The sequence below is a fragment of the Elephantulus edwardii genome, unplaced genomic scaffold, assembly GCF_000299155.1.
Source record: "Elephantulus edwardii isolate Elephantulus edwardi_28Jun2011 unplaced genomic scaffold, EleEdw1.0 scaffold00002, whole genome shotgun sequence".
NCBI lineage: Eukaryota > Metazoa > Chordata > Mammalia > Macroscelidea > Macroscelididae > Elephantulus > Elephantulus edwardii.
This window is the reverse complement of record NW_006399752.1, coordinates 41,185,037-41,208,708: the sequence shown is the minus strand read 5'-3', so window position 1 is coordinate 41,208,708 and position 23,672 is coordinate 41,185,037. Positions and strand designations below refer to the sequence as shown.

At 42.1% G+C, this 23,672-nt stretch overlaps 1 protein-coding gene across 1 annotated transcript in view; it reads left to right on the top strand.

Moving 5' to 3' along the window:
* The window catches only part of UNC79 (unc-79 homolog (C. elegans)), a 291,864-nt gene that overhangs the window by 188,973 nt on the left and 79,219 nt on the right, over positions 1-23,672 (top strand). Inside the window, exons 30-34 of the mRNA XM_006879101.1 lie at positions 1,467-1,574; positions 5,755-5,871; positions 8,601-8,684; positions 12,690-12,792; positions 16,839-16,979. Of these exons, the coding sequence (XP_006879163.1) occupies positions 1,467-1,574; positions 5,755-5,871; positions 8,601-8,684; positions 12,690-12,792; positions 16,839-16,979 (553 nt within the window). The remainder of the gene's footprint in view (positions 1-1,466; positions 1,575-5,754; positions 5,872-8,600; positions 8,685-12,689; positions 12,793-16,838; positions 16,980-23,672) is intronic.

The following is a 23,672-nucleotide window of genomic DNA, read 5'->3' as shown; positions in this document are numbered from 1 at the left end:
GAAATCATTTTTGTGTACTTTGCAAACAGTTTTTTTAACAATTTACAAGTGTAATTTTAAGTTACCTAGAATAATGTGAGATAACCCATTTCTCATTATTGTTAAGTTAATTTGGCAATATTGCATGCAGACAGTAATTTATCTTAGAAACACATTTGTCAACAGAAGAAATAAATGTAGAGTCAGTTTCTTGCACAAGTAATAAAATACGTATTGTGGATTAATAGCTTCTATTCCAAGTAGATATAGTCCCAGCTCTTAAATTATGTCTGGTTTAGTAAAGGTTATAGACAAGGAAATAGGCAATCTCACTATGGTGTGTAAATTAGAAAAATTACAAAGAACTAGGTCCTCTGGAATTCCTTGAGAAAGGCACCTGGTCCAGTTTTTCCCATTTGTGCTTTTTTTTCATGGAAGGGCTCTGAGGCACACTTTTGGAAAAGGAATTTTCTCTATAAATGGTAAGGTAGAAATTGACAAGTAAAGGTGGACCTGGGATGATACAGATGGATAAGTTATACATATGAAGTGAAAATACTCTCAGTGATGGAGAAGTTGACTGGCTCTTCCAGGGGGTGTGTTGCGAACATACAGAACTTAGCTTTGCCCCTGTGCTGTCGTTCTGTACGAGCTACAGTCAAATGCACAGCACCCACTCACATTATTCTAGGTAAGCTGCTTTGCATGGAACTTTGAGGGCTGTGTGTATGGAATTCTAGTAATTAGTTGTTGTTGTTGTTGTTATGTGTCGTTGAGTCACCTGCAAATCATAGTGACCCTATGTACAACAGCCCTAAACCCTGCTTTGTTCTGTGCCTGTCTCACTGTCTCTGACACACCCACCCCCATTACTCCAGTCACTGAATCAATCCACATTATAGAGGGTCTTCTTCTCCTGCACTGTCCTTCTGCCCTCTCAAGCATGATGTCCCTCTCCAAAGACTGGTCCCTCCTTGCAACATGTCCAAAGTATGTCAGACGAAGCCTCAGTATCCTTGCTTCCAAGAAGCAGCCTGGTTTAACCCTCTCCAGGATGAATCTGTTTGTTTTCCTAGGAGTCCATGGTATTCTCAATACTCTTCTCCAGCACCACAGCTCAAAGGCATCAATTCTCCTTCTATCCTCCTTAGTCATTGTCCACCTCTCTGATGCATAACAAGTGATTGCGAAGACCATGGCCTGTATCAAGTGCCCCTTAGTCTCCAGAGTGACACCATTGCTCTTAAGTACTCTAGAGAAGTCCCTAACAGCAGACTTTCCCATCACAATATGTCTTTTAATTTCCTGGCTTCTGGTGCCAAGAGTGTTGACTGTAGAGCCAAGCAAACTAAAGCTGTGAACAATCAGAAAATATATAAAAATTTGAATAGATGTATTAGGTAACAGGAAGAAAGATGATAGAAAATGCCCTGAAATTTGCACCTAATTAGAGTGTCCTGTGTTTTAAATAATATTTCTGTTTGTAGACCACTCGCCCAAAGGACTCTCAACTTTGGAAATGCCACGGGAATCCTCGTCTGCTCCTACGTTAGAAGCAGGTGTGCCAGAGACAAGCAGCCACTCTTCAATATCAAGTAAGATTTCCACTGGTGATCATCCCTTCCAGACATTGCTTTGTGGCCTACTAGCTGCTACACTATTTCCAATATCAGAGCTGTTTCTATATTTCTTTCCTCAGAGACTGTGCTGTATGCTATCGGGTCAACATTTGTCTTTGTTTCAAGCATCTGATAAATCAATAAGGAGATTGGCTAAGAATTTTAATTTGTTAGTAAATAAGCACTAAATTCTGTCATTCAGTAGAATGAAATTTCCATTGCTAGCTGAAGTATTAAAAAGAAATAAAAATTTGAGGCCAGCCTTTAATTGTTTTTGGTGAAACATTCTTCTAGGTCGTGTAACCCTGGTATGTCCACTTACCGTACAGAGGTAACTTGTGGTTGCTGTGAAGCTGAACACTGTGACACTGATGTGTCAAATGCGTTAATGGTAAAAAAAAAAAAAAATAAAAAAAAATGCGTTAATGGTTACCCATGGTGGACAGTGTTTGGTGGAGCTCCCTGATTAAAACAAGCTTGGAAGCAGGAGTGGCAACCACTTCCGAAATAGCTTGCCTCCGGAAACCCTGTGAACCTTCAGAAATTACAAAAGTTATACAGGAGGTTCCAAGACTTTTGTTCATAGGGTGATTATGAGTCTCCTACAACTCGATGACATTTAACAACAACAACAGCTTAAATACAATACGTGTAATTAAAATTAATTATCATATGTACAATAAAGGTTTGGAGACAAATGAAAAAGCATTGTCCATAGCAGAATTTGACCTGGAATGCCTTTATGTAGGTGGACTCTCCTTGATCATTAACAAACTTAGATCTAGAGTATCATGAAATAAGTTAATTGTCCCTAGACCCAAAGCCATGATTGACTCTAGCTTCTCTGGATCATACACACGTACACACACACTTAAAAGCATGTAATTTGCCAAGGGCTCTGAAACCCAAAATCCAAACCCATTGTCACCAAGTCAATTCCAGCTTGTGGTGAGCCCTCATTGGGTTTCCAAGACTGTGAGTCTTTATAGGAGGAGAGGAACCATCTTCCTCCTGCACAGGGACCGGTGGAGTCACTTGCAGCCCTTTCAGCCTCAGTAAGTTATACTCCACACCACCAGGGCTCTACAGGGGATAGAGATTTTGAAATTGCTGTTGTGGGATCCTAGATTTTGTCTGTGAGGAGCCAATGTTGCATTGACATTAATAAGGGTATCACTCTGTCTCAGGAGAGTCAGCTGAGATGCTTTAGCATGGCCATTCTCAACAGGAGTCAGAAATACAAGCAAAGGTGCATCTTCTGCAACTTCTCGTCATTTGTCCCAGCACATTCTGTGTTCAATGCGGACATTGGCCAAAGAGCTAAATTAGTGTTGCCTTGGACACCTTTTGAAATAAGGGTGATACTGAAAAACTAGAGAAAGATCTTATTCTAAACGCTGGACTGGTAGTATGGAAGATCATCATCTTCACCATTCATTCATTCACTCATTCATTCATTCAGCAACTTGATTGTGTCTGCAGTGTGCCAGGCACTGTGGCTGGCACTTGAGATTAAAGGCAATAAACAAGCTAGTGCTTGCTTTTGAGGAATTGACGGTCATAGTTATAATGATAGCTACCACATCTCTGATGCCTATCTTGTGCCAGACACTGTGCTGAATGGTTTACACACATTATTGTCTTCTTCATTGATCAGTGTGCATGGAAGTTATTACTGTCCCCATTTTACAGATCAGGCAAGAGAATTTCAGAGAGGGCACATTATACAGTTACTAAGCGACAGTAGCACGGATTGATGCTAGGGCTGTTTGGCTTTAGAAACGATGCTTTTTAAAAAACTATACCACACTACCTTGAACAAAAAAAGCCATTGCTTTTGAGTTGGAATTGACTCAGGGAAGACCCTCCAGAGGGTTTTTCAGAGCTTGTTAATTGCCTGAGAGGAGATTTTCTTTTTTATCTCAGTGATCAGATGATGGGTTCAAATGGCCAAAGAGGCGCCACCTGTTGGTTTGCAGTGCAACACCCTCCCTCCTAGGCTACCAGAGTTCCCTAACACACTGCCTTAGGATACACCAGATTCAGTCCTAACAGAGATAATACAAGTGCCAAAAGCAGTTCCCAAGTGACAGTTACCGGCCCATTCATAAACAAAGAACTGATAGTTCTCGGTCCAACTGCTCTTTTCATTTTCTTAATCCTAGAGAGTCTGTTTGAGGATGTGATAGAAATGCCCATTGTCAAGTCCACATATGAAAATAAGGAAGGTGTTTCTTTCTCTTCGTTTGGCTCGAGTAATTGGAAACAGTGAATTCTAGTTCAAATTCCAAAATAGATATCATTGGAAATAAGACTAAATCTATTTTACTTCATTCCTAAATGCACCATAGGATAAATTTATCAAGTGTCTCATGACCCCAAAGTCACGATTGGCTCCAGCCCTTGTGGGTGTAGCTCAGAGCATCATTTGGTTTCCACTTCCCTCCTCCTCCTCCTCCTCCTCTTCTCCACTAAAAGCATGTTTGAACAGCTCTGGTTTGTATGTTCCTGGAGGCTCCGTGATGGGTCTCCACTCTCGGCCAAACATGCACAAGTCTTCCTCCCAGGGAATTCTACTGTCTTTAAAAGCAGCCCGGTTTGATTAAACATGGTAATGAATGAATTACACTAATTTATCTTTATTAGTACTCTAAAACAAGATAATGATGCCTAATCGAATGGAAAAACAGCATGATTTGTAAGCTTTCACTCAAATAAGAAACCAAATGAGAACTGGAGAAATTATCCCATGAGCTGAGATGTTCAGTCCTTCTTTTATTGAGTCAGATTGATTCTGCTAAGCATCATGTTTGCTAAATCTTTTAAAAGATTTCTGCTTTGAGTTTTCCTTGAAGCTCTACTTTGCATTTGGGGCATTAAAATTGTAAATTTCCACCAGTCAGCAATCTCAACCCAGGACTTCTCATTCACAGGAGGAGTTACTTTGGTGGGTTTTTTTCAACAACGTGGACTCCAAAGACACAAGAATTCCTGCTACCTTTCTCTTTTGATCCGTTTATCAGCTGATTCTGTTGTAGCCAAACATGTTGTGATCACCATTAATCAAACAGCATGCTGATTACATGGGAATAATGTTATAATCGATTTCACATCATGCCAAGGAGCCACCTTGGTGATATGATTGCGAAACCTGTGTATAACATTGAAGATTTTCAAGGGGCCACGCAGCTGCCCTGGTATCCTCATTTAGTTGTAGGATATGTAGCTCTTAGCTTTAGCTTCTGAACTTGTTTTTCTAAGAAGCCTAAGTTTTCCAACACACAGATGTTTGGGATCCAGCGAAAAGGCACTGCCCTGGGCTCTTGGTTGTTAATGGGAGTGTTTGCTGGGAAGAGAAGTGGAGACGAGTTGCATTCTGACTCAACAGTCTACTGGCAGAAATGATTTTCCTTGCTTCTCAAGTTTAGACATGCTTGAAATTTGACATTGTACTTGTGGGATATTTGTCGTTGTACCTCACTGTGTGATAAAAATGCTTCCACTATTTTTTAAAACAAAGACACACACTGGAATATACTTGTAGGATGTTATTTGATTCCCATTTTCTCAGACAACTCATGTAGACATTGAAAACAGAACTGGCTGTAAAGCCAATGTGTTTTGGTGTGAGACCTGCCCTCAATTGCGGGTTTGGCCCAAGTAACATAATTTCATTTGCTTTGATTTCTCTCTTTCTAAAAATTGGGATTAATGTGTATAATTCTACTTCAAAACACCCACGTACACACGCACACCCTCTCTCATGGGATACAATGAAGATGGGTTCTGTGTATGTGAAGTCTCCTAAGCTCCTTGAAAGAAAGTTAAGCTATAAATTCAGAGTAGTTGTAACTGTCTTCAATTATTTTTTTAGTATAAATTTTTAAAAAAAATTTTAAGAAGTCATAATTGGAACAAATACTTATAGACTATCAGAAAGTGCTAATGGGCACAGCTACCTCCTTCACTGACAGAGAATGGGACCTAGGACAGCATAGTGCGTCCACCCTCCATCTGAACGGGACGTACATTTTTACCAAGCGATTTCAAAGAGATAATGAAGGTTCATTTGCAATTCTCTTTGGTTGTGTAGAGCCTTTGTGTGCTGTGGAAATATATTCCCCTTAGTAATCATCTCCTAATTTCCTCCATATAGCTCAGTATAGGCAGATGAAAAGGGGATCCCTGGGAACTCTGACAATGAGCCAATTAATGAAGCGGCAGCTGGAACATCAGTCTAGCGCCCCCCTTAACATCTGCAGCTGGGACACTGGTGGGTCAAGCTTTTCTTCTTGTTTTGCCTCTCAGATTAGCTAAAGCCACTTTCTCTGCATCCGCTCTGCTCCCTCCTTAGAGAGAGATTGCTCTTGTGTACTTTAAGTCAAAGAATTTAAAGAGACAAGGTCATTAATAAGTTTCTTTAGACTTTTCCCCCCCATGTGTCTAGAGCCACAGACTTTACTGTCTAGTCTGATCCAACTTTTCCCCCCCTCAAAGACCCAGATTCCAGTGTTTACATGGTTTATTTGGGAGCTAAACAGTGGAAATACAGGCGGGAATAGAACTTTAATTTAATGATGCAGATTTTTTTTAAAAAACCACACCAAGCAGATTATCATTATTTTCTAATGAGGTCTTGTCTGTAATCATGTTTTATCAACTATAAAGTGCCAGAAAATAAGAGATGATAATAATCCTAACTGTCGACTTGGTGCCATCTTGGTCTGCCGGGAGGTTTGGGAATAGCAGTTCTGTGTCTTAGCCAGCAAGGTCACCAGTTTGCAGCCCCACACCCACATGCTCATAGGATGGGACTGTGTCTAACATCAATTTTAAAGTAGAATTGGCTGTCACGACACATCGACGTTAACACGATCCCTCTGCATTTCCCAAACTTCCTGACTGCCTCCTGCATACGTGCGACTTTCTAAAACCAGTGGTAAAGTCATCACCACTGCCCTTCTCTTTCACGCATCCGTCTTTGCTTTTTCTTCTCCTTCCCCCACTTTTTAAAAATTAAATGGGTCATTTGAGAGAGAAAACTTTTTTATGTGAAAGCACTCCGAAATAGACATAGACTATGAAGGTATGAGAGTTTATTGTTGTAATTAATATTCACTGTGGGCCAATGCTTGGATTGGACAGTTGGGTTTGGTTGTTGTGGTTTTTTTTTTTTATTGGACAGTTTTTTTTTGATTGGACAGTTTTAATAGTCTGGTTAGTACTGTTCTTTTAGTTACACTTATTTGAGAGAACTATACTATTCTTCTTTAGACTAGGAATAACAGTTTCCACAAAAGCAAAATGTTGAGAAGCTGTTACTTGTTCCAGAGCAACTTTAGTTGTATTTAATTTTATTGCCCTATTATTAAGACTCTAGATAGCTAGATCCAACAGACCGTGTTGACCATCCCAACCTAGAGTCTCACTTCTCGAGCCTTTTTTAAGGCTCTTCAACATTTTAAAGTTTTAAAGTGTTCCATCTTTCTTTCAGTAGTAGTGTTGTAATTAGAGGATGATGACCTAGGGAGTATCTCAGAGACAGCACAACAGAACTGACGTCTTGGGCCACGTTGTTGCCATATCTGAGCCTGTTGGTGAGGTCATTGTGTCTGCCCCTCTCTCTGAAGGTCTTCCTTGTTCTCACTGACTCTTTCTTTTAACAAGCATTAAATGATAGTGAGTTATAGAATGGCCATAAAACCAGCAGGGAAGGGTGAAAAGAAGAAGACACTGGACAATTATCCTCCAGAATCTTCTGAGCCCACTGTCCGCATTGAAGAGGATGGTACTTATCTCTTTATTGAGAGAGAAGCCAGGTAAACACTGTGAATGAGGTGGCTTGGTTTTTTTTGGTTAGCTTCTGTTAGAGATTCTGAAGATCATTTTACCTGTAATAAGTAACTCAACCTGAATGACCCATTTTCATTTTGACTACAGAACACAAACTAGTTTGACTGTCAGAGTAGAGTTCTTAAAAGGCAAATTAATCTCAATTTCTAATCCAAATTTTAATTTTAAAAAACCCACATGCTGCCAAATAACCCATTTAATGGATTTTTTTTTTTTTTTGCTTTTCAACCAAATTTAAACCTTGTTTACATTTTAAATGAGAACTCTCTGGTTTCTCATTTAATACTTCCCATTTACTTATCGTCTGAATGTCTTCTATTTTCTTTTCTTTTTAAATTTGTTTCCCATCTTCCAAGTTCTCTATTCACCTACTTGAGCTTCATCTCAATATCCCTGTTTTCATTAGGGCTGCAAAGCACTTCCCAGTTTGGGAAACAGAGGAGAGTAAGTGAATGAGGTGGCATTAATGTGAGGTGGCATGTCACCTTTCTGCCACACTCAGCGAGTCTCTAACCTTCAGAGGAGGAATGGGGTCGTGTAGGCACGCGGGGCAGGCGTCTAGCACATGGATCATGATGGACTCCCCTCAGCACGTGCACACAGGAAACCCCCTCTCCCATCCTCGCACATCCAGTGACGTGCTGAGCTGCCTCAGCTCCCATGGACGGAGGGAAGCACACTGGAAGCAGGCTCCTCCATGTCCACCCTCTTCCTTTGTTCCTGTCCTCAGCCAACACCTATCATTTCCTTGCTACCAGTTCCACATGTTTTTAAATACGATCTTTCTGGCCATCACCCCTATGATTGCTTATGTATTTATTCATTTGCATAAAACATACCTTTCATAGTTGTGATATTAGCCTTTTATTTCATATCAGAAAACAAAGGACTGCAGCTTTTTTCTAGGGGGAAAGGAAATCCTGGATGTTCTTTTGGGTATTTTTAGGGGCTCTCCTGCTTTCAGTATCTGAATGGTAGGTTTGAGGCAAAACCCCTAAAAATCTAAGATTGTATCCTTTAAATTTTAGTGCTCAATAATGAATGATTAGCATGACATGGCCCCAAAAGATTATTGGTTAAATTCTTTGTACTGTGAATTGTGCCCCACTGGCCGCCCTGAAGACTGAAAAATGCCTTGTTTATCCACAGAACAGATACAGCCGGGGAAACGCCAGTGCAATGTGCCAACGTGCCTGAACCCTGACCTGGAGGGGCAGCCGCTGAGAATGAGAGGTGCGTTGCTCCCAGACTGTGAGTGCTGGGGGAGGCTGTAGATGTCGTCAGCTGCTGTATTTTTAAACTAATAATCCACATCTTCTGTAGTTAGTTGTCAATCACAACTTTTCTGCCTGCAGGTATTTTCATAAGTGTGCTCTGCTTTTTTTTTTTTTAAAGAACCAAACAAGCCAGAAATACACGACAATATTAGCATAGAGATTAGGAAAGTGCCTCGTTGATGAGGGAGGGAGATGGCACAGTTGGAAAACTAAGACAGAAGTTGGGCTAGTCTTCTGTCAGGAACCTCTCAAAAATACTGAAGAGCAATACTGTCAATTTAAAGACTGAGGTGTGCCTGATTCAGGTCACGGTCTTCTCAGTCACCTGGTACACATCAGAGAGCTGAACAATGAAAAGGATGACAGAAGAATTCCTGCCTTTGAGTTGTGGTGCTGGAGAAGAGCACTGAACACCCCATGAACTGCCAAGGGAACAAACAGATAAGTCCTGGAAAGGATGTAACCAGAGTGTTCCTGAGAGGAAGAATGGTGACGCTTCGTCTTTCATACTTTGGATAAGTAGCCAGGCAAGGTTATTCCTTAGAAAGGGACATCAGGTTTGGAAAGGAGGGTCAGCGAATGAGAGGAAGACCCCCAGCAAGATGGATTTCACTGTGACGTCAGCAATGGGTGTTGGCATCTCAGGGATGGAGAAGACGGCCCAGGAAAGGACAAGTTTCAGATTGGCCGTTCATGGGATCGCTGTGAGTCATACCTGACTTGATGGCACCTGACAACAATATCAACTTGCTATTTGTGTAAAAAATCCCATAGTCACCTAGCAAACGATGAGTCTCCTTATTCAGCAGTTCCAGAAAATGGATCCAAAACACATCCACTGGGAATGCCTGACTTCTCCTCTTTGAACATAACTGACGGAAAAGTTCTTCCTTCTTGTGACCTACTCATCTGTGCAGTCCCGTAGGTCAAATACAGTCTTACGTAATGTTTCGATGCTTAAAAATAGCTTCACATTATTTATTCTTCTAGGATTGATTCAGTGACTGGGGTAAGTGTGTTAGAGACAGTAAGATTGGCACAGGATAGAGCAGGGTTTAGGGCTGTTATACATAGGGTCCTTATGACTCACAGGTGACTCAACGGCACACAACAACAACAACAACAACAGTGTTTTCTACACCAAACAGCCCTGCATCTTTCAGCATTCCTCCCAACATACAGAAATTCTCCTCATCACCTTGTGTCTACTTTTCTGAACATGGTCTGACTTTTATATATGCTCCCTCAAGGATGTTTAACTTCAAGATGAACAGTGTCTTTTCAGCTCTCTGAAAATGCATAAAATACACCTTTTTATGTGGTGCCTGTGAGAATAAGCTGAGAACAGTTCTCTGCTTAAACACCTAGTAGGATTTTGTTTTTTTTAAAAAAAACTTATTAAAAGATTGTTACTTTTGTTCTTCTACAGTTCAGCCCTTTGTTTGTAAACAAAGTGTATTCAGTATCCAGTCCCTTAAGTGAAGCTGAGCTAGTTTTCTAGGCCGTGTTTTCGGCTGTTGCTGTTCATTGCCGTGGAATCAGAGCCAGCCCTGTGGATGACAGCACCGAACCCTGCGTGCACTGCGTTCTCCTCACAACCCTTTCCGTTTGAACCTGTGTTTGCAGCGGCTCTATCAATCCATCACGCGGAGCCTCTTTCTTTTGCTTTTTTTGCATTAACTAAATATAAATTTTATTAAAAACACTCACATAGCATTATCAGGAATGATAGAATAATAAACAGCATTCAAATAACCAGCATTCATTACATTATAATACTTACAGTATTTATAACCATCTTCCTTAGACAAATCAAACATTTAATGAAAACAAAATGAAGTTTCAAAAAGCGTAGAAAAATGCACACAAGTTCATTATTAGTGTCAGATTGCTGAAGTTTCCTACACAAAGTTAACCATTAGCTTTCGAAGGGAACTGTACATCACTGTGCGTGCCTCTTTCTTTTTCACTGACCTTTTCCTTATCAAACACGGTGTCCTTCTCCAGGGACTGGTCCTTATTGATAACATGTCGAAAGCACGTGAGATGAAGTCTCATTGTCCCTTGCTTCTAAAGAGCATTCTGACCATATTATTTTTATTCTTCTATTAATATTCTAGTCGCTTCTATTCCACATTAATTCTTCTAATTTTTCGAAAGGAGGAGGTGTTTATCTTCAGCTTTTGCTAACATTTGTTTGACGAAGAGTAGTTGTTTCTGCCTCTATATCAGGTGGGAACAAGTCTTTCTCCTCCACTAGGGTAGAAAAGTCTTTTATGAATACAGGTCAGGAGGGTGAAACCCAGAGTTAAACTTCCATGGTGCTTGTCCACAATCTAGTGACTCAGTTAGTTGTGGGGGAAAAGGAATGAAGTCATGGGAATGAGGATAAAATAGGAGCCTCTTTTGAGGTAGGCTGGAGCATCTGCTGACAAGGCAGCTGGGAGACTGTTGCATCCTTGTGTGCTTGGAGACAAACACTTTCAGTTTTTCCTGTCTCCAAGATTCCCAAAGAAGTGTTTGTCAGAATCTCCCACTTCCAAGTCGAGCTTTAGAGGTGACTTCCTCCTTATTCACACATCTGAGAGCCTTCTGTTTCTGTGCCTAGTGCTGAAGAGAGTCTACCTTGGGTGCCTCCAGTCAGGCAGGGAACCGGAACCGGCAATGCTGGCATCAGAAGGGTCACCTGCAACTTGGGATAAAGGCGTTGTCTGCGCCATGACTGACTTTATTGTGGTTCAGCTATAACAAATGACCTGTCGTTTCCTTTTCCCATTCCCCACTTTCTGGTGACACAATGGATTAAGTGTTGGGCTGCCAACCTAAAATCAGGTGGTTCAAACACATCAGTCGTTCTAGGGGAGAAAAATGAGGTAGTGTGCTCCCAGGAAGATTTGAAAACTCTAAGGGGTAGGTCCGCTATGCATTGTAGGATGATTAGGAGTCAGCATGCTCTCACCCTTCTGGGTTTCTGTTTCCCTGAAGGCGTCAAAACAGGAAATTTTCAATCATGGTGAAACAACTAGCTGGTTCCTTAGAGGCTGGTTCCTTCTAAACACTTCATATTTCATCTGTGAAGACTTCCATTTGTGGAGTGGACTTGGGGGGAGGGATTGTATAACAATGAAATAATTTTTCTTTTACATTTCAAAGAGAAGAATGACTTTGGGGAGAGGGTGGGCAGGGAGAAAAGTGCAACAATGAATGGTTGGATATCCAAAGTCTCTGTAAAATTTCATTAAAATGAATAATAAAGAAAAGAAGAATGAAGCCTTCATTATTGCGTTAAGCTTGTGGTATTAATTCTCGAAGTAGAAAATGGCACCAGTTTTTCTTAGTGCAAATATTCTTTCCCTGCTTAGATGAATAGGGTTCTGTCGTCTTAGTTCCTCTCTAAATTAGGAATATTTCACAGGGAGCAAGTGAGGGTTGCAGCTCATTTGATACCCATCTTACCAGTGAGTCTGAATCAACTCGGAGCTGATCCTTCAGTGGGTTTTCAGAGCGAATAAATCACGTGGGAGGAGAATGCCCACATTTTTTCCTGCAGAGCTGGTGATGGTAGATTGGAACAGCCAGAGAGGTGCCTGCTTTGAGTTGGCAATACGACTCCTTACCAGCTGGGCCCCCAGAGCTCCCTAACCACTGAGCAATGTCCAGGATAGATTTTTCTTGGTTCACCTGTCACACACCCACCTGAACTCTTCTGATTTTTTTCCCAAGTGAAAAGCTAAATAGGGAGTTAAAAACATACAGGGAGCTGTCTAACTCATACCAGTAGAAGAAAGAAACCATAATCTTGGCTCATTTGGTTACTGAGGATCTTTTCACTGTGTCCCTGGGGTGGCCAAAGGCACCTCTGTGAATGTGGCCTTAGGGAGATGAGGAAGAGGAAAACCAAACCTTCCTTCCCATGGTTGCTGCTCTGTGGTCACTGGTTGCCCCTTTGCCGTTCATCCAGGGGCCACCAAGTCCAGCCTGCTGTCAGCACCCAGCATAGTCAGTATGTTCGTGCCGGCACCGGAGGAGTTCACCGACGAGCAGCCCACGATGATGACCGACAAGTAAGCGGATGCTGCCCCTTGCCCCACCAGGGTTGTGGAATTAGGTTTCTGTCACGTGGCTGTCACAGGGCTTCGGGAGAGGCAGGCTTTGGCTTTAAGTCATAATTTAGTCTTCAGATAGGTGTAGTTATGAGTCTTGGTATGCATTTGTGGTTTTAGAAATACTGTGTCATATAAGCAACTTCCACGTATGCCTAGGGACTTTTCCTTTTTAATTTGGACAATGGCGGGGGGGTGGAATTCTCCACTTCCTGATTCTCTCCAGAAAGAATTTCATATATAAAATCCTTTGACCAGTAGCTTTAGGCTATTAAGACAGGAATAAGGATGAGGCTAGATTCTGGTTTCACCCTGAGAGTAGAGTTCATTCCCCAACTCTCAGACCAGTTGTGTAACCTTTTAGTTTGTCAGTTCCTAGTACCCTTGGATTTTTTATACTCTTGAGTCCACGTGGCTTGGTTATTAGAAAAGGCCCTTTAGCCTGTGAAGGTATGCCATTCCTCACCAGAAGTCTTTGTCCTGCCCCGTCACCTTTTCTAGAAGCATCTGAGCTATTCTCACCTCTGTCAACTCACGGGTGGCCTTCTTTCTATACTTTATCTGCCTGGAGAACTCTTCTTCATATGTCAACACTCAAGACAAAATTCACCTGCCCTCTCTAGATAATAATTTAAGGCAGAATTACTCACTCTGAGTGTTTATAGCATTTGGGAAATTACCTAGTCTATAATGTATATATTGGAGTTTAATGATTTATTTGCTGGCATATTTATGTTCTGTAATTATTTATTTGCTGACATTTATGTTCTGTGAGTCTCTTGGGGAATGGGACCATTTCTTCTGGGTTTTGTGCCCTTAGCTTCTAGGAGTGTGTGTGTGTGTGTGTGTGTGTGTGTGTGTGTGAGTGTGTTTCTGAAGATGGGAAAGGATTTCCAGTTTGGAGGTTTCTCTTTGTGTTAAGATAGCTTCCTGGTGAAAATGACCCAGTTGATGAGATGGGTAGGCTTTTGCTGAAAGGAGGAGAGAAAGATGAGGCGGAAGGGGCTGAGGTGAGTGCCAGGCTGATTGGCCACAGAGGATGGTCATTTCTGAAGACATGATGGAGCCTGTCTTGTGCAGGTGCCTTGGAAAGTCCACACAGGAGCACCTCAGTGTCTATAAAGGACTATCCTTGGCCCTCCTGTGGTATAATTTCCCATTTTGTGTCCTCTTGCAAGACCCAGGCTGCCACTGGCTTCCTGGTCGCCTTTTATAAGCCCCTGTACTTTTTTAAAAGATGTAACTTCTTTATTGAAAAATTTAGATTTTTTTTTTAAAAATACCCTTATCTCTGCTTATGTTTAAAGAGGGCTCAGGGGGAAGGCCCTGATGACAATCCTCACTGGTTTCCTTGCTATTCCCAGTATGCTTTGTAAACACTGCTGTCCAGCTGTGATTGAAGGTCTCAGGGAGGGGAGGGTACAAACAGCTTATACCCTCGACGGTGCTCAACTGTCAACTTAAAAGTTCTCTGTTCAAACCCACCCAGTGATGCTGCGTAAGAAAAGTCTGGTAGTCTGTTTCCATAAAGACTTCAACCAGGAAAGCCCTAGGTAACAGTTCTCCAGCACATGGGGTTGCCACGAGCCAACTTGCTGGCAAATGGGTTTGGATTTTCTTGGCTTGGCTTCGGTCAGCTGAGTTCTAGTGAGTTCTAGTTCTAGTCCATTAGCCCTCTGCTATCAGGTCAATGCTGATGGGCAGCCATCCTGTGTGATAAGGTCGAATTCATCCTGAGGGTTTACTATTCTGCAGATTTTTTCTGGAAGCAGACTGCCTCATTTTTCTCCCTTAAAGCAACTGGTGGCTTTGAAGCACTGATTTTTCTATTAGGTGAGAACGTTAACCATTGCATCAGCAGTACTCCTTAGACCTGTTCTTATGTCATATAGAACTTATTTGTAGTCTCCGAAGGGATAGGGCTCAGTCTACCATGGGACCAATAGGTAACATCATGATAAATGAAGAAAGATTGAAATTGCCAACAGTTCCATCTTATTTGGATCCACAGCCAACACCTTTTAGTATGAGCAATCAGAAAATCAGGAGACACATTGCACTGGGAAAGTCTGCAGTTAGGAGCCTAAATTCTCGAAGAGCAACGATGTTACTTTGAGGACTAATGTACATCTGATTCAGGCCGTGGTCTCTCAGATTACTCGCTGTGTATCTGAGAGCTAGACAGTGAATAAGAATGACAGAAGAAGAGTTGATAAACTTTGCTTCGTGGTGTTGGAGAAGAGCACTGAACATCCCATGGACTACCAAAAGACCAAACAAATATGTCTTAGAGAAAATGCAGCCAGAGTGGAGGCAAAGATGATAAAGCTTTGCCTCATATGCTTTGGGCATGCTGTTAGGCGAGGCTATTCCTTGTAGAGAGACATTGTTCTTGAAAAGGTAGGGGGCTGGCAAAGGAGAGGAAGACCCTCGATCAGATGAATTGAGACAGTAACTGCTGCAATGGGAGCTAAGGTGACAGGAAGTGTGAGGACGGCACAGGAGAGGGCAGTGTTCAGAGCTGTTGTTGAAGGGGTCACTATGAGTCATACTTGACTTGATTGTACCGAACAACAACAGATATGAAGTTGTGCTGCCAATTTGAGGTAGATAGTTTGACACTATCATCCGCTCCACAGAAGACAGATGGGAAATCTCTTCTGGTGTGATTTAAAGTTGCTTTAACCTCATTGGAGGGGGTGCTGTGAGCCGACTCTGCCCCAGCAGCAATGAGATGTAAGGTAATGTTGGAACTTACATTAAAACCCAAAACCAAACCTTCACACTCTGCTGGTGAGTTGACTCTGACTCACAGTGACTCCGCACCAGGTTTTTGAGGCTGTGAATCTTCACAGAAGGAGACGGTTGCCTGCCTGATGGGTCTGAATCGCTGACCTTTGCATCAGCAGCCCAGCATTTAACCTACTATGCCTCTGTGGCTCCGTATATTAGGACACTACCAATAATGGTGAGCTGTGAATGACTTGAGAACTGCTGTTATTCTTTATGTTCTGCAAAAATGTTGTTAGATGCTGTCTAGGCAAGTATGAATCCTAACAACTCCATGAACAAGAGAACTGAGCCTTGTTCAGTCCTGTGCCAACTTCACATTCCCTGACAAACGTGAGCCCATTGCTGCAGTCAGTGTCAGTCTGCCTGGTTGAGGGTCTTCTGCTCCTTTGCCAGCCCTCCACCTTTCCAAGCATCATGTCCTTCTCCAAGAAATAACCTCTCTTAGCAAGATGCCCAAAGTATGCAAAGCAAAAGTTCACCATCTTTGCCTCCAAGGAGCTTTCTGGCGCCACTTTCTCCAAGACATATGTGTTTGTTCTTTTGGCCGTCCATGGAGTATTCATTACTGTCCTCCAACACCACAGCTCAAAGACGTCAACTTTTCTCGTGTCATCCTTTTTCACTGTATGTTTTATATGTTATTTATGTTTTGCATATTAAAGTTTCTGGGTCTGGTGAGCCTATAAAACTGATCTGAGCAAGAGCTAGAGGAGAAACTTCAGTCCATATGCTCCTGACCTTCTTGACTTGGACTGACTCTACCACTTAGATCATAAATACAGTCTATTTTTGTCTGAAAATATGCCAAAATATATTTTAAAATATTAAAAGTATGCCTAGGAGGCTTTCCTTTTTTTAAATTTAAACAAAGGTGAAACAATATCGAGTTACTGATTATCATCAGTAACAATTTCACATTGAAGAAAATCCCTGGACCAGAAGACTCAACTCGTTAGTGCAGGTGACCCACGTTGAGAGAGGGAGCCTGTGTGTGGGCCTCATGTTCTTGAGCAGAATGTTTTCCTTAATCAAAGACTTCATGCTCAAGCCCACGCACGTTGTTACTTTTTCTAGAAGCCCTGGAGCCTACTCATTCTCAGAGTGTGACAGCTGAGACGCTTCCAAGCCTCACTACATGTGGCCATGTGTCGTTTGCTACGTTTTTAAACCAGTGGTTGGCTTTTACAGACGGCATCCCTCTGTTTTATCTGCAGGTGCCATGACTGTGGAGCCATTCTGGAGGAGTATGACGAGGAGACCCTGGGGCTGGCCATTGTGGTTCTCTCGACGTTCATCCACTTAAGCCCGGACTTGGCAGCCCCGCTGTTGCTGGACATGATGCAATCTGTGGGAAGGTGACTGGCTAGCTTTCACTTTGTTTTGGATAAAGGAAGTCTTATTCAAAGTACATCTCGAAAGAAAAACTGCCCAAAGTGGATAACATCCAGTCGCTTCTTAGATGCTTGAGAGTTTGTGCGATCAACTCAGACCATCTTGATAAGAATGAACAGGCCAGTCCTTTGAATTACCCGTTTGTGTAGTGTCATAAATTCCCACATCAGAGGACGCTCAAGGAAATAGTGCTTGCTCGTTGTTGTTTCCAGTTACTGGGTGGGCTAGTGGATGTAAAAGTGCTTAGAACAAGTACCTGGTTAATCATACCCACTGCTGGTGATGTGATTCTGCCTCATAGCAACCTCTAGGACAGAGCTCCACAGAATTTTCCAAAGAAAATCTTTACAGGAGCGGACTGCCTCCTCTTTCTCCCATGGAGAAACTGGTGGATTTGAGCCTCTGACCTTTTGGTTAACAGCCAACTGTTTTAACCCCTATGTCATCAGGAGTCCTGCCTGGTTATCAAGTTAAAAAAACAAAACAAAAACAAAACAAAAAAAACAACAACAAAACAACAACACAAAACACCTCAGACTTATTCTCTTGACTCAGAGCTAACCCTTCATTGGGTTTCTGAAGCCGTAGGTCACGTGGGAGCAGATGGTTGTCTGTCCTGGTCCCTAGGAGCTGCTGGCGGATTTGAACCACCAAGAGGCAAGGCTTTGGGGTTGGCAGTGCAACTCCCTGCACATGATGCCACCAGAGCTCCCTGACTGGTTAACAGCAACACTTACTCATATTACCTCTTACAATCAATCTCATTATCTCTGTTGACTTGTCCTGAGAGAAAGTTTCTAATGTTAAAGATGCCTCATTTAGCAGCAACTAGGGACATAGCCATGTTGTTGTTGTTGTTGTGTAATCTCAGTCAGAACCAACTCACAGCTGTCCCTCCAGAAGGTGTTTGGAGGCAGTTTATTCGCATGAGAGGGATTGTCTGTCTTTCTCCTGTGGGGCAGTTGGTGGATTCAAACCCTGTGCCTTTGAGACAGCGGCACAGTTCCTTACACTGTGCCATCAGAACTCCATGGGAAGGGATACATGGAAATAGAGCGGGTTCCACAGTTCTGACTCGAATAGAATGAGGAGAACACTTTGGAATGGGACCTTCTGTCTGACAGTGAAACGGCACTTTTTGGTTTTAGAAGTGTTCATGTTAAGACAATTTCATTTAGTTGATAATGAATTAGAATATAAGTGATATATTTCAAGCATGTGAAACCAAGCCCAAGGTGGTATAGCACTGGTCTGTGCACTGCTGTACAGAGGTAACTCTTGGTTGCTGTGACGCTGAACACTGTGACACTGATGGGCCAAATGTGATAATGGTTACCCATGGTGGACAGCGTTTGGTGGAGCTTCCCGATTAAAACTAGGTTAAAAGCAGGAGTGGCATACACTTCCGAAATGGCTTGCCTCTGGAAACTCTATGAACAGTGTTTTCATTCACAGGGTTGCTGTGACTCTTCTACGACTCGACTGGCACCTAACAACAACAACAACATATGAAAACAGGTTAAATTCAGTAACCAGCTATGGTTATTGTTGTTGTTGTTGTTGAGTACCATAGAGTTGGAACCGACCAATAGCTGACCCTCCAGCAGGTTTTCAGAGAGAGTTAATCACAGGGGACAAGATTGCCCATCTTTCTCCCACGGAGCAGCTGGTGGCCTTGAACCATGTACCTTTGGCAATTATAGGATAAGGTTGAATTAACTTCTACATGAATTGGCTCAATCTTTGCTCTGTGCCAGCACAGTGCTAGGGGCTCTAGACTGTGAAGAGATGCTTGTCCTCAATACCTTAAAGCTTAGTTGCTGAAGAAGATGTTCTACATAGAATCAGTGCACAAGATAGGACATGGTCAAGTGCTATAGTTAGTGGTGTGAATGGTAAGGACCATGGAAATTCAGTATGCAAAAAACTTGTATGAGGGAGACAGCAGAAAACTCAGTAAATTCCTGGTATTTCAGAGAAAGAGAGAAATGGATATTATTAGAGCTCAAACTTAGTGAGGGTTGGTGTGTTGGTTTTTTTCTTTATGAAGAAACACTAATTTGGAATTAATGAAAAAACAGAAAAGCATGAAAAACAAGAACACAATGTTCAGTCCCAAAAGTATGAAGACTCTTTGCCTCCTGCCCACTTTTATTTTGTCTTATATCTGGAAATCACAGTTAAAAAAAATTGTAAAGGTCACTTTTTAAAAACCTTTTTAAAAGAATGTTATTTTGTGTGTGTGTACCATCAAATCAGATCTGACTGGTACAGGAGGAGATTGCCTCTCCTTCTCCAGCAGAGATTCTGGTGGATTCGAACCGCCCACCTCTGGGATTACAGTGCAGCTTCTTGGCACTAGGCCACCAGAGCTCCCTTGGAAAGGTCACTTTAACCGGTCTTCCTCTATTTCTTATTCTTAGAACTGTTGTTGTTACGTGCCGTCGAGTCGCTTGTGACTCATAGTGACCCTATGTACAACAGCCCTAAACCCTGCTCTATCCTGTGCCAATCGCACTGCCTCTGACACACCCATCCCGGTTACCCCAGTCACTGAATCAATCCACCTCATAGAGGGTCTTCCCCTCCTGCGCTGTCCCTCCACCCTCCCAAGCATGATGTCCCTCTCCAAGGACCTGTCCCCTCCTTACAACATGTCCAAAGTATGTCAGATGAAGCCCCAGAATCCTTGCCTCCAAGGAGTAGCCCGATTTAACCCTCTCTAGGAAAAATTTGTTTGTTTTCTTGGCAGTCCATAGTACATTCAATACTCTTCTCCAGCACCACAGCTCAAAGGCATCAATTCTTCTTCTATCCTCCCTAGTCATTGTCCAACTCTCTGATGCATAACAAGTAATTGCAAAGACCATGGCTTGTATCAGATGCACCTTAGTCTCCAGAGAGACACCGTTGCTCTTGAGTACTTTAGAGAGGTTTCTAACAGCAGAGTTTCCCATTGCAATATGTTTTTTCACTTCCTGATTAGACAATGTATAAAAATAAGTGACCAAAGTGGGAGAGAGACAAATTATGTCATCAAAAGACTAGTTAGAGAAGAGAAATAGTTTCATTTAAGCCCTTTGTTTTTTATTAACCTCAATGTAGTAACTATAGAACACATATTTTATCAGCTGTCAACTTGTGAAGTTTAGAGTTTTTCTTAATGCAAACTCAGGCTTTGCTGTTTTAGTTGTAGAACTTCGGTGCTTCGGTTCTTCCTCCTCTCCTTACAATGGGTGATCTGAGTGGTTATAGCCACACAGGGCTTTGTTTTCCTTTTGTGTTAACATAGCAAGGATAAAGGCATTCAAGCACTGCCAACTGTTAAGCTGGATACCCATGAGCTTTGAAGAAGAAAAAGCAAGGGCAAACAGCAGATTTTATTTTCTGTTTTAACATACATTTTTACTTAAATAGCTACCACTTTTGGTAGATTAGCAAGGGACGGAGAGAGTGTTTAAGGAAATTGTCCCAGTCCCCAGCAAGCTAAGCAGAATCTCCAGAGCCACTAAACAATCTGCTTTAGGACCCCCCCACAAGAAGCAGAAGGGTTGCTGTGAGTTTTCAAAGACTTCCTTTGTTTATATGCATCAAAACCACAAAACCTTTTCTAAAAGATGTTCTCAGATAGGTAAACACAGGATTACACTTTTGTTGATCAACTACACCTTTCCGCATGGGATTCTACATTTTGTTCTCTACTTAAACCAAAAAAGCACCCAACTTGTTACCGTCATAAGGACCCTCTTGTTGTTATATGCTTTTGAGTCAGAACTGACTCATGGCTGACCTTCTAGCCAGTTTTCAAAGGCAGTAAGTTGCACGAGAGGAGATGCCCATCTTTCTCCATCTGACCAACTGCTGAACTTGAACTATGTCTTTAGGTTGGCGGTGCAACTTCTTTCCGGTAGGTCACAGGGCTCCCTTAGGGACCCTATAGGACAATGGAAACTTCCCTCAGGGTTTCCTAGGCTGTGATCTTTATGGAGGTAGGCTATCACACCATCCTTCTAAGAAGCAGCAGGTGGGCTTCAAACTGCTGACCTTACAGGCAGCAACTGAGTGCTAAGACACTGCGCCACCAGGCTTCTCTCTTGATAGATCAAATAGAAATTTGGCCTATTTTAAAATTCATCCTTTATCCTTTTTCTGTGTATAAGATGATTTGCTGCACCCTTAATTTTGGTTTCTTTTACTTACCAAAGCTTATCTGTTTATGACAGTGCCATTAGCAGGGCAAGGTCCCAAACCAAAGCAGAGGAGAATAAGGTCTTTATTGCTGAACTCTATTCCCCACCCGCTGGGTTCTTGGCTTATCTCACTCTCAAACTCTTAAGAAAGGTAATAAATTTGCAGCATTCTCCTTATTTCTTCATGCTCTTCTAAACTCGTCAATTTAGTATTTTACTTTCTAGTTGATACCATATATACAATATTTCCAGGCATGTATAACTGTTTTGTTATTGTTGTTAATGTGCTATTGAAGTAGAACTGAGTCATAGCTCACCCTCCAGTGGGTTTTCAGGGTCTGGAAATCACACAGGGGGAGACTGTTCGTCTTTCTCCTGCTGCTTACTTTGGGTTAACAGTGCAAATCTTTACCCCCAGGCCACCAGAGCTCCCTTGTTGTTGAGCTCCTTTAAGGGGAAGGAATTGTACTGTTAATGCAAAGATACACAGTGTGAATCCGCCAGCTGCTCTTTGGGAGAAAGATGGGCAATCTCTTCCTATGCAATTCTAACTTGATGGTATACAACAACAATAACAGTGGCATATTGTAGGGTTTGCAAAGGTTATTTCAGAAGGAGATAACCAGTCCTTCTTAGTCTTTCATACTCTGGAAGCTCCACTGAAACCTGCACACCATGGATGACCTGCTGGTGTTTAAATACCAGTATCACAGCCTTCAGAATCACAGTGGCCAGCAAGCTACCTTAGTACAGTTAACTGACAGACAAGTACTGTACTCAAAAGAGCAAACTAAGAACAAACAAGCCACATACATGCACAAACTATAAAGTAAGAAGCACTACATAAATTCTTTCATCCGTCTACCAGCCCCCAATCAGTATAGCATACTGGCCAATAAATCCTGTACCCCTAATATCAGCAGAGCCTGATAGAGCCTCTTGACTTCTTCTGATGAGGATACAGATGCATCAGGTTCCAGTCACACCTGCTCTCTGTCTGGATGCTCCCTTGTGAAGAGAGCACTCTGGCCTTCCTGATGGAACACTGCGTGGTTTAAAATCAGGAAAGGAATGTGTCAGGGCTGTATTCTCTCTCCACACCTGTTCAATTTGTATGCTGAGCTAATTGTTAGAGAATCTGGACTTTATGAAGACGAGTATGGCATCAGGATGAGAGGAAGGCTCATTTAACAACCTGTGTAATACAGATGATGTAATCTTGCTTGCTGAAAGTGAGAAGGACCTGAAACACTTACTGCAGAGGATTAAAGACTGCAACCTTCAATGTGAATTACATCTCAACATCAAGAAAACAAAAATCCTCTCTACTGGACCAAGAGGCAACATCATGATAGATAGAGAAAAGATTGAGATTGTCAACGATTTCATCTTGTTTATCTCCACAGTCAACATCCTTGGTACCAGAAATCAGGAGATTGGGAAATGCATAGAAATGAGAAAGTCAGCTGTCAAGGATTGCCCCAGATTTCTGAGGAACAATGATGTCACTTTAAAGAGTAAGGTATGCCTGATTCATATCATTGTCTTTTCAGTCACCTGCTTTGCAGCTGAGAGCTGGACAATGAAAAAGGATGACAAGAGAAGAATTGATGCATTTGAGTTGTGATGTTGGAGAAGAGTGCTAGATGTCCCATGGACCACCAAAATAACAGATATATCTTAAAGAAAGTGCAACGACTGTATTCCTTGGAGGCAAAGATGGTGAAGCTTCATCTCACATATTTTGGACATGGTGCTAGGAGAAGCTGTTCTTTGGACGGGGATATTATGCTTGGCAAAGTCGAGGATCTTCTAAGAAGAGGAAGACCCTCAGTGAGATAGATTGATGCAGTGTCATATGTTGAGGGTAAGAATGGTACAGGATAGCACAGCGTTCAGACCTGTTGTTCATAGGGTCATCAGAGGTCATACTCAACAGCACTTAAAAACAACGAGCGGCATAGCCCATCAGGAGTTGCATTGCTACCTCTCTGGTGGTTTCCTGCAGGAGAAAATGGACAATCTCCTCTCAGGCAATTCACAGCTTCAGAAACCCACTGGAGTGGCTACTTTGAGTCAGTTCTGAATCGATGGCAATGAGATCTTTTTTTTTCTTTCTTAAATGTCATATATTTATCTTCTCAATGTAAATAGGTCCCTCCCATCATTATCAATGAATTGGCAAAATAGCTGTCATTTATCAAGTAGAGTTTTTTCAGTTTGTGGTTGGTTTGTAATTAGGTTTCAGAGGTTGAACACAGAGACATGAATTTTGAATTGAGTTAATATGGGGATAAAGCGGACAAGCATCTACCTCTCTGTCAAGGTTAATTTGAAGTTTAGCCTGGTGATAGAAAACCAATTCGACTTCATTTTCCGTGGAAACAGAAGTTTCTGACTGGATGCAGGAAGTCAGTCTGAGGGCTTGTCACTGAGTGGATCTCTGTCCCTGTTCCAAGGTTACCT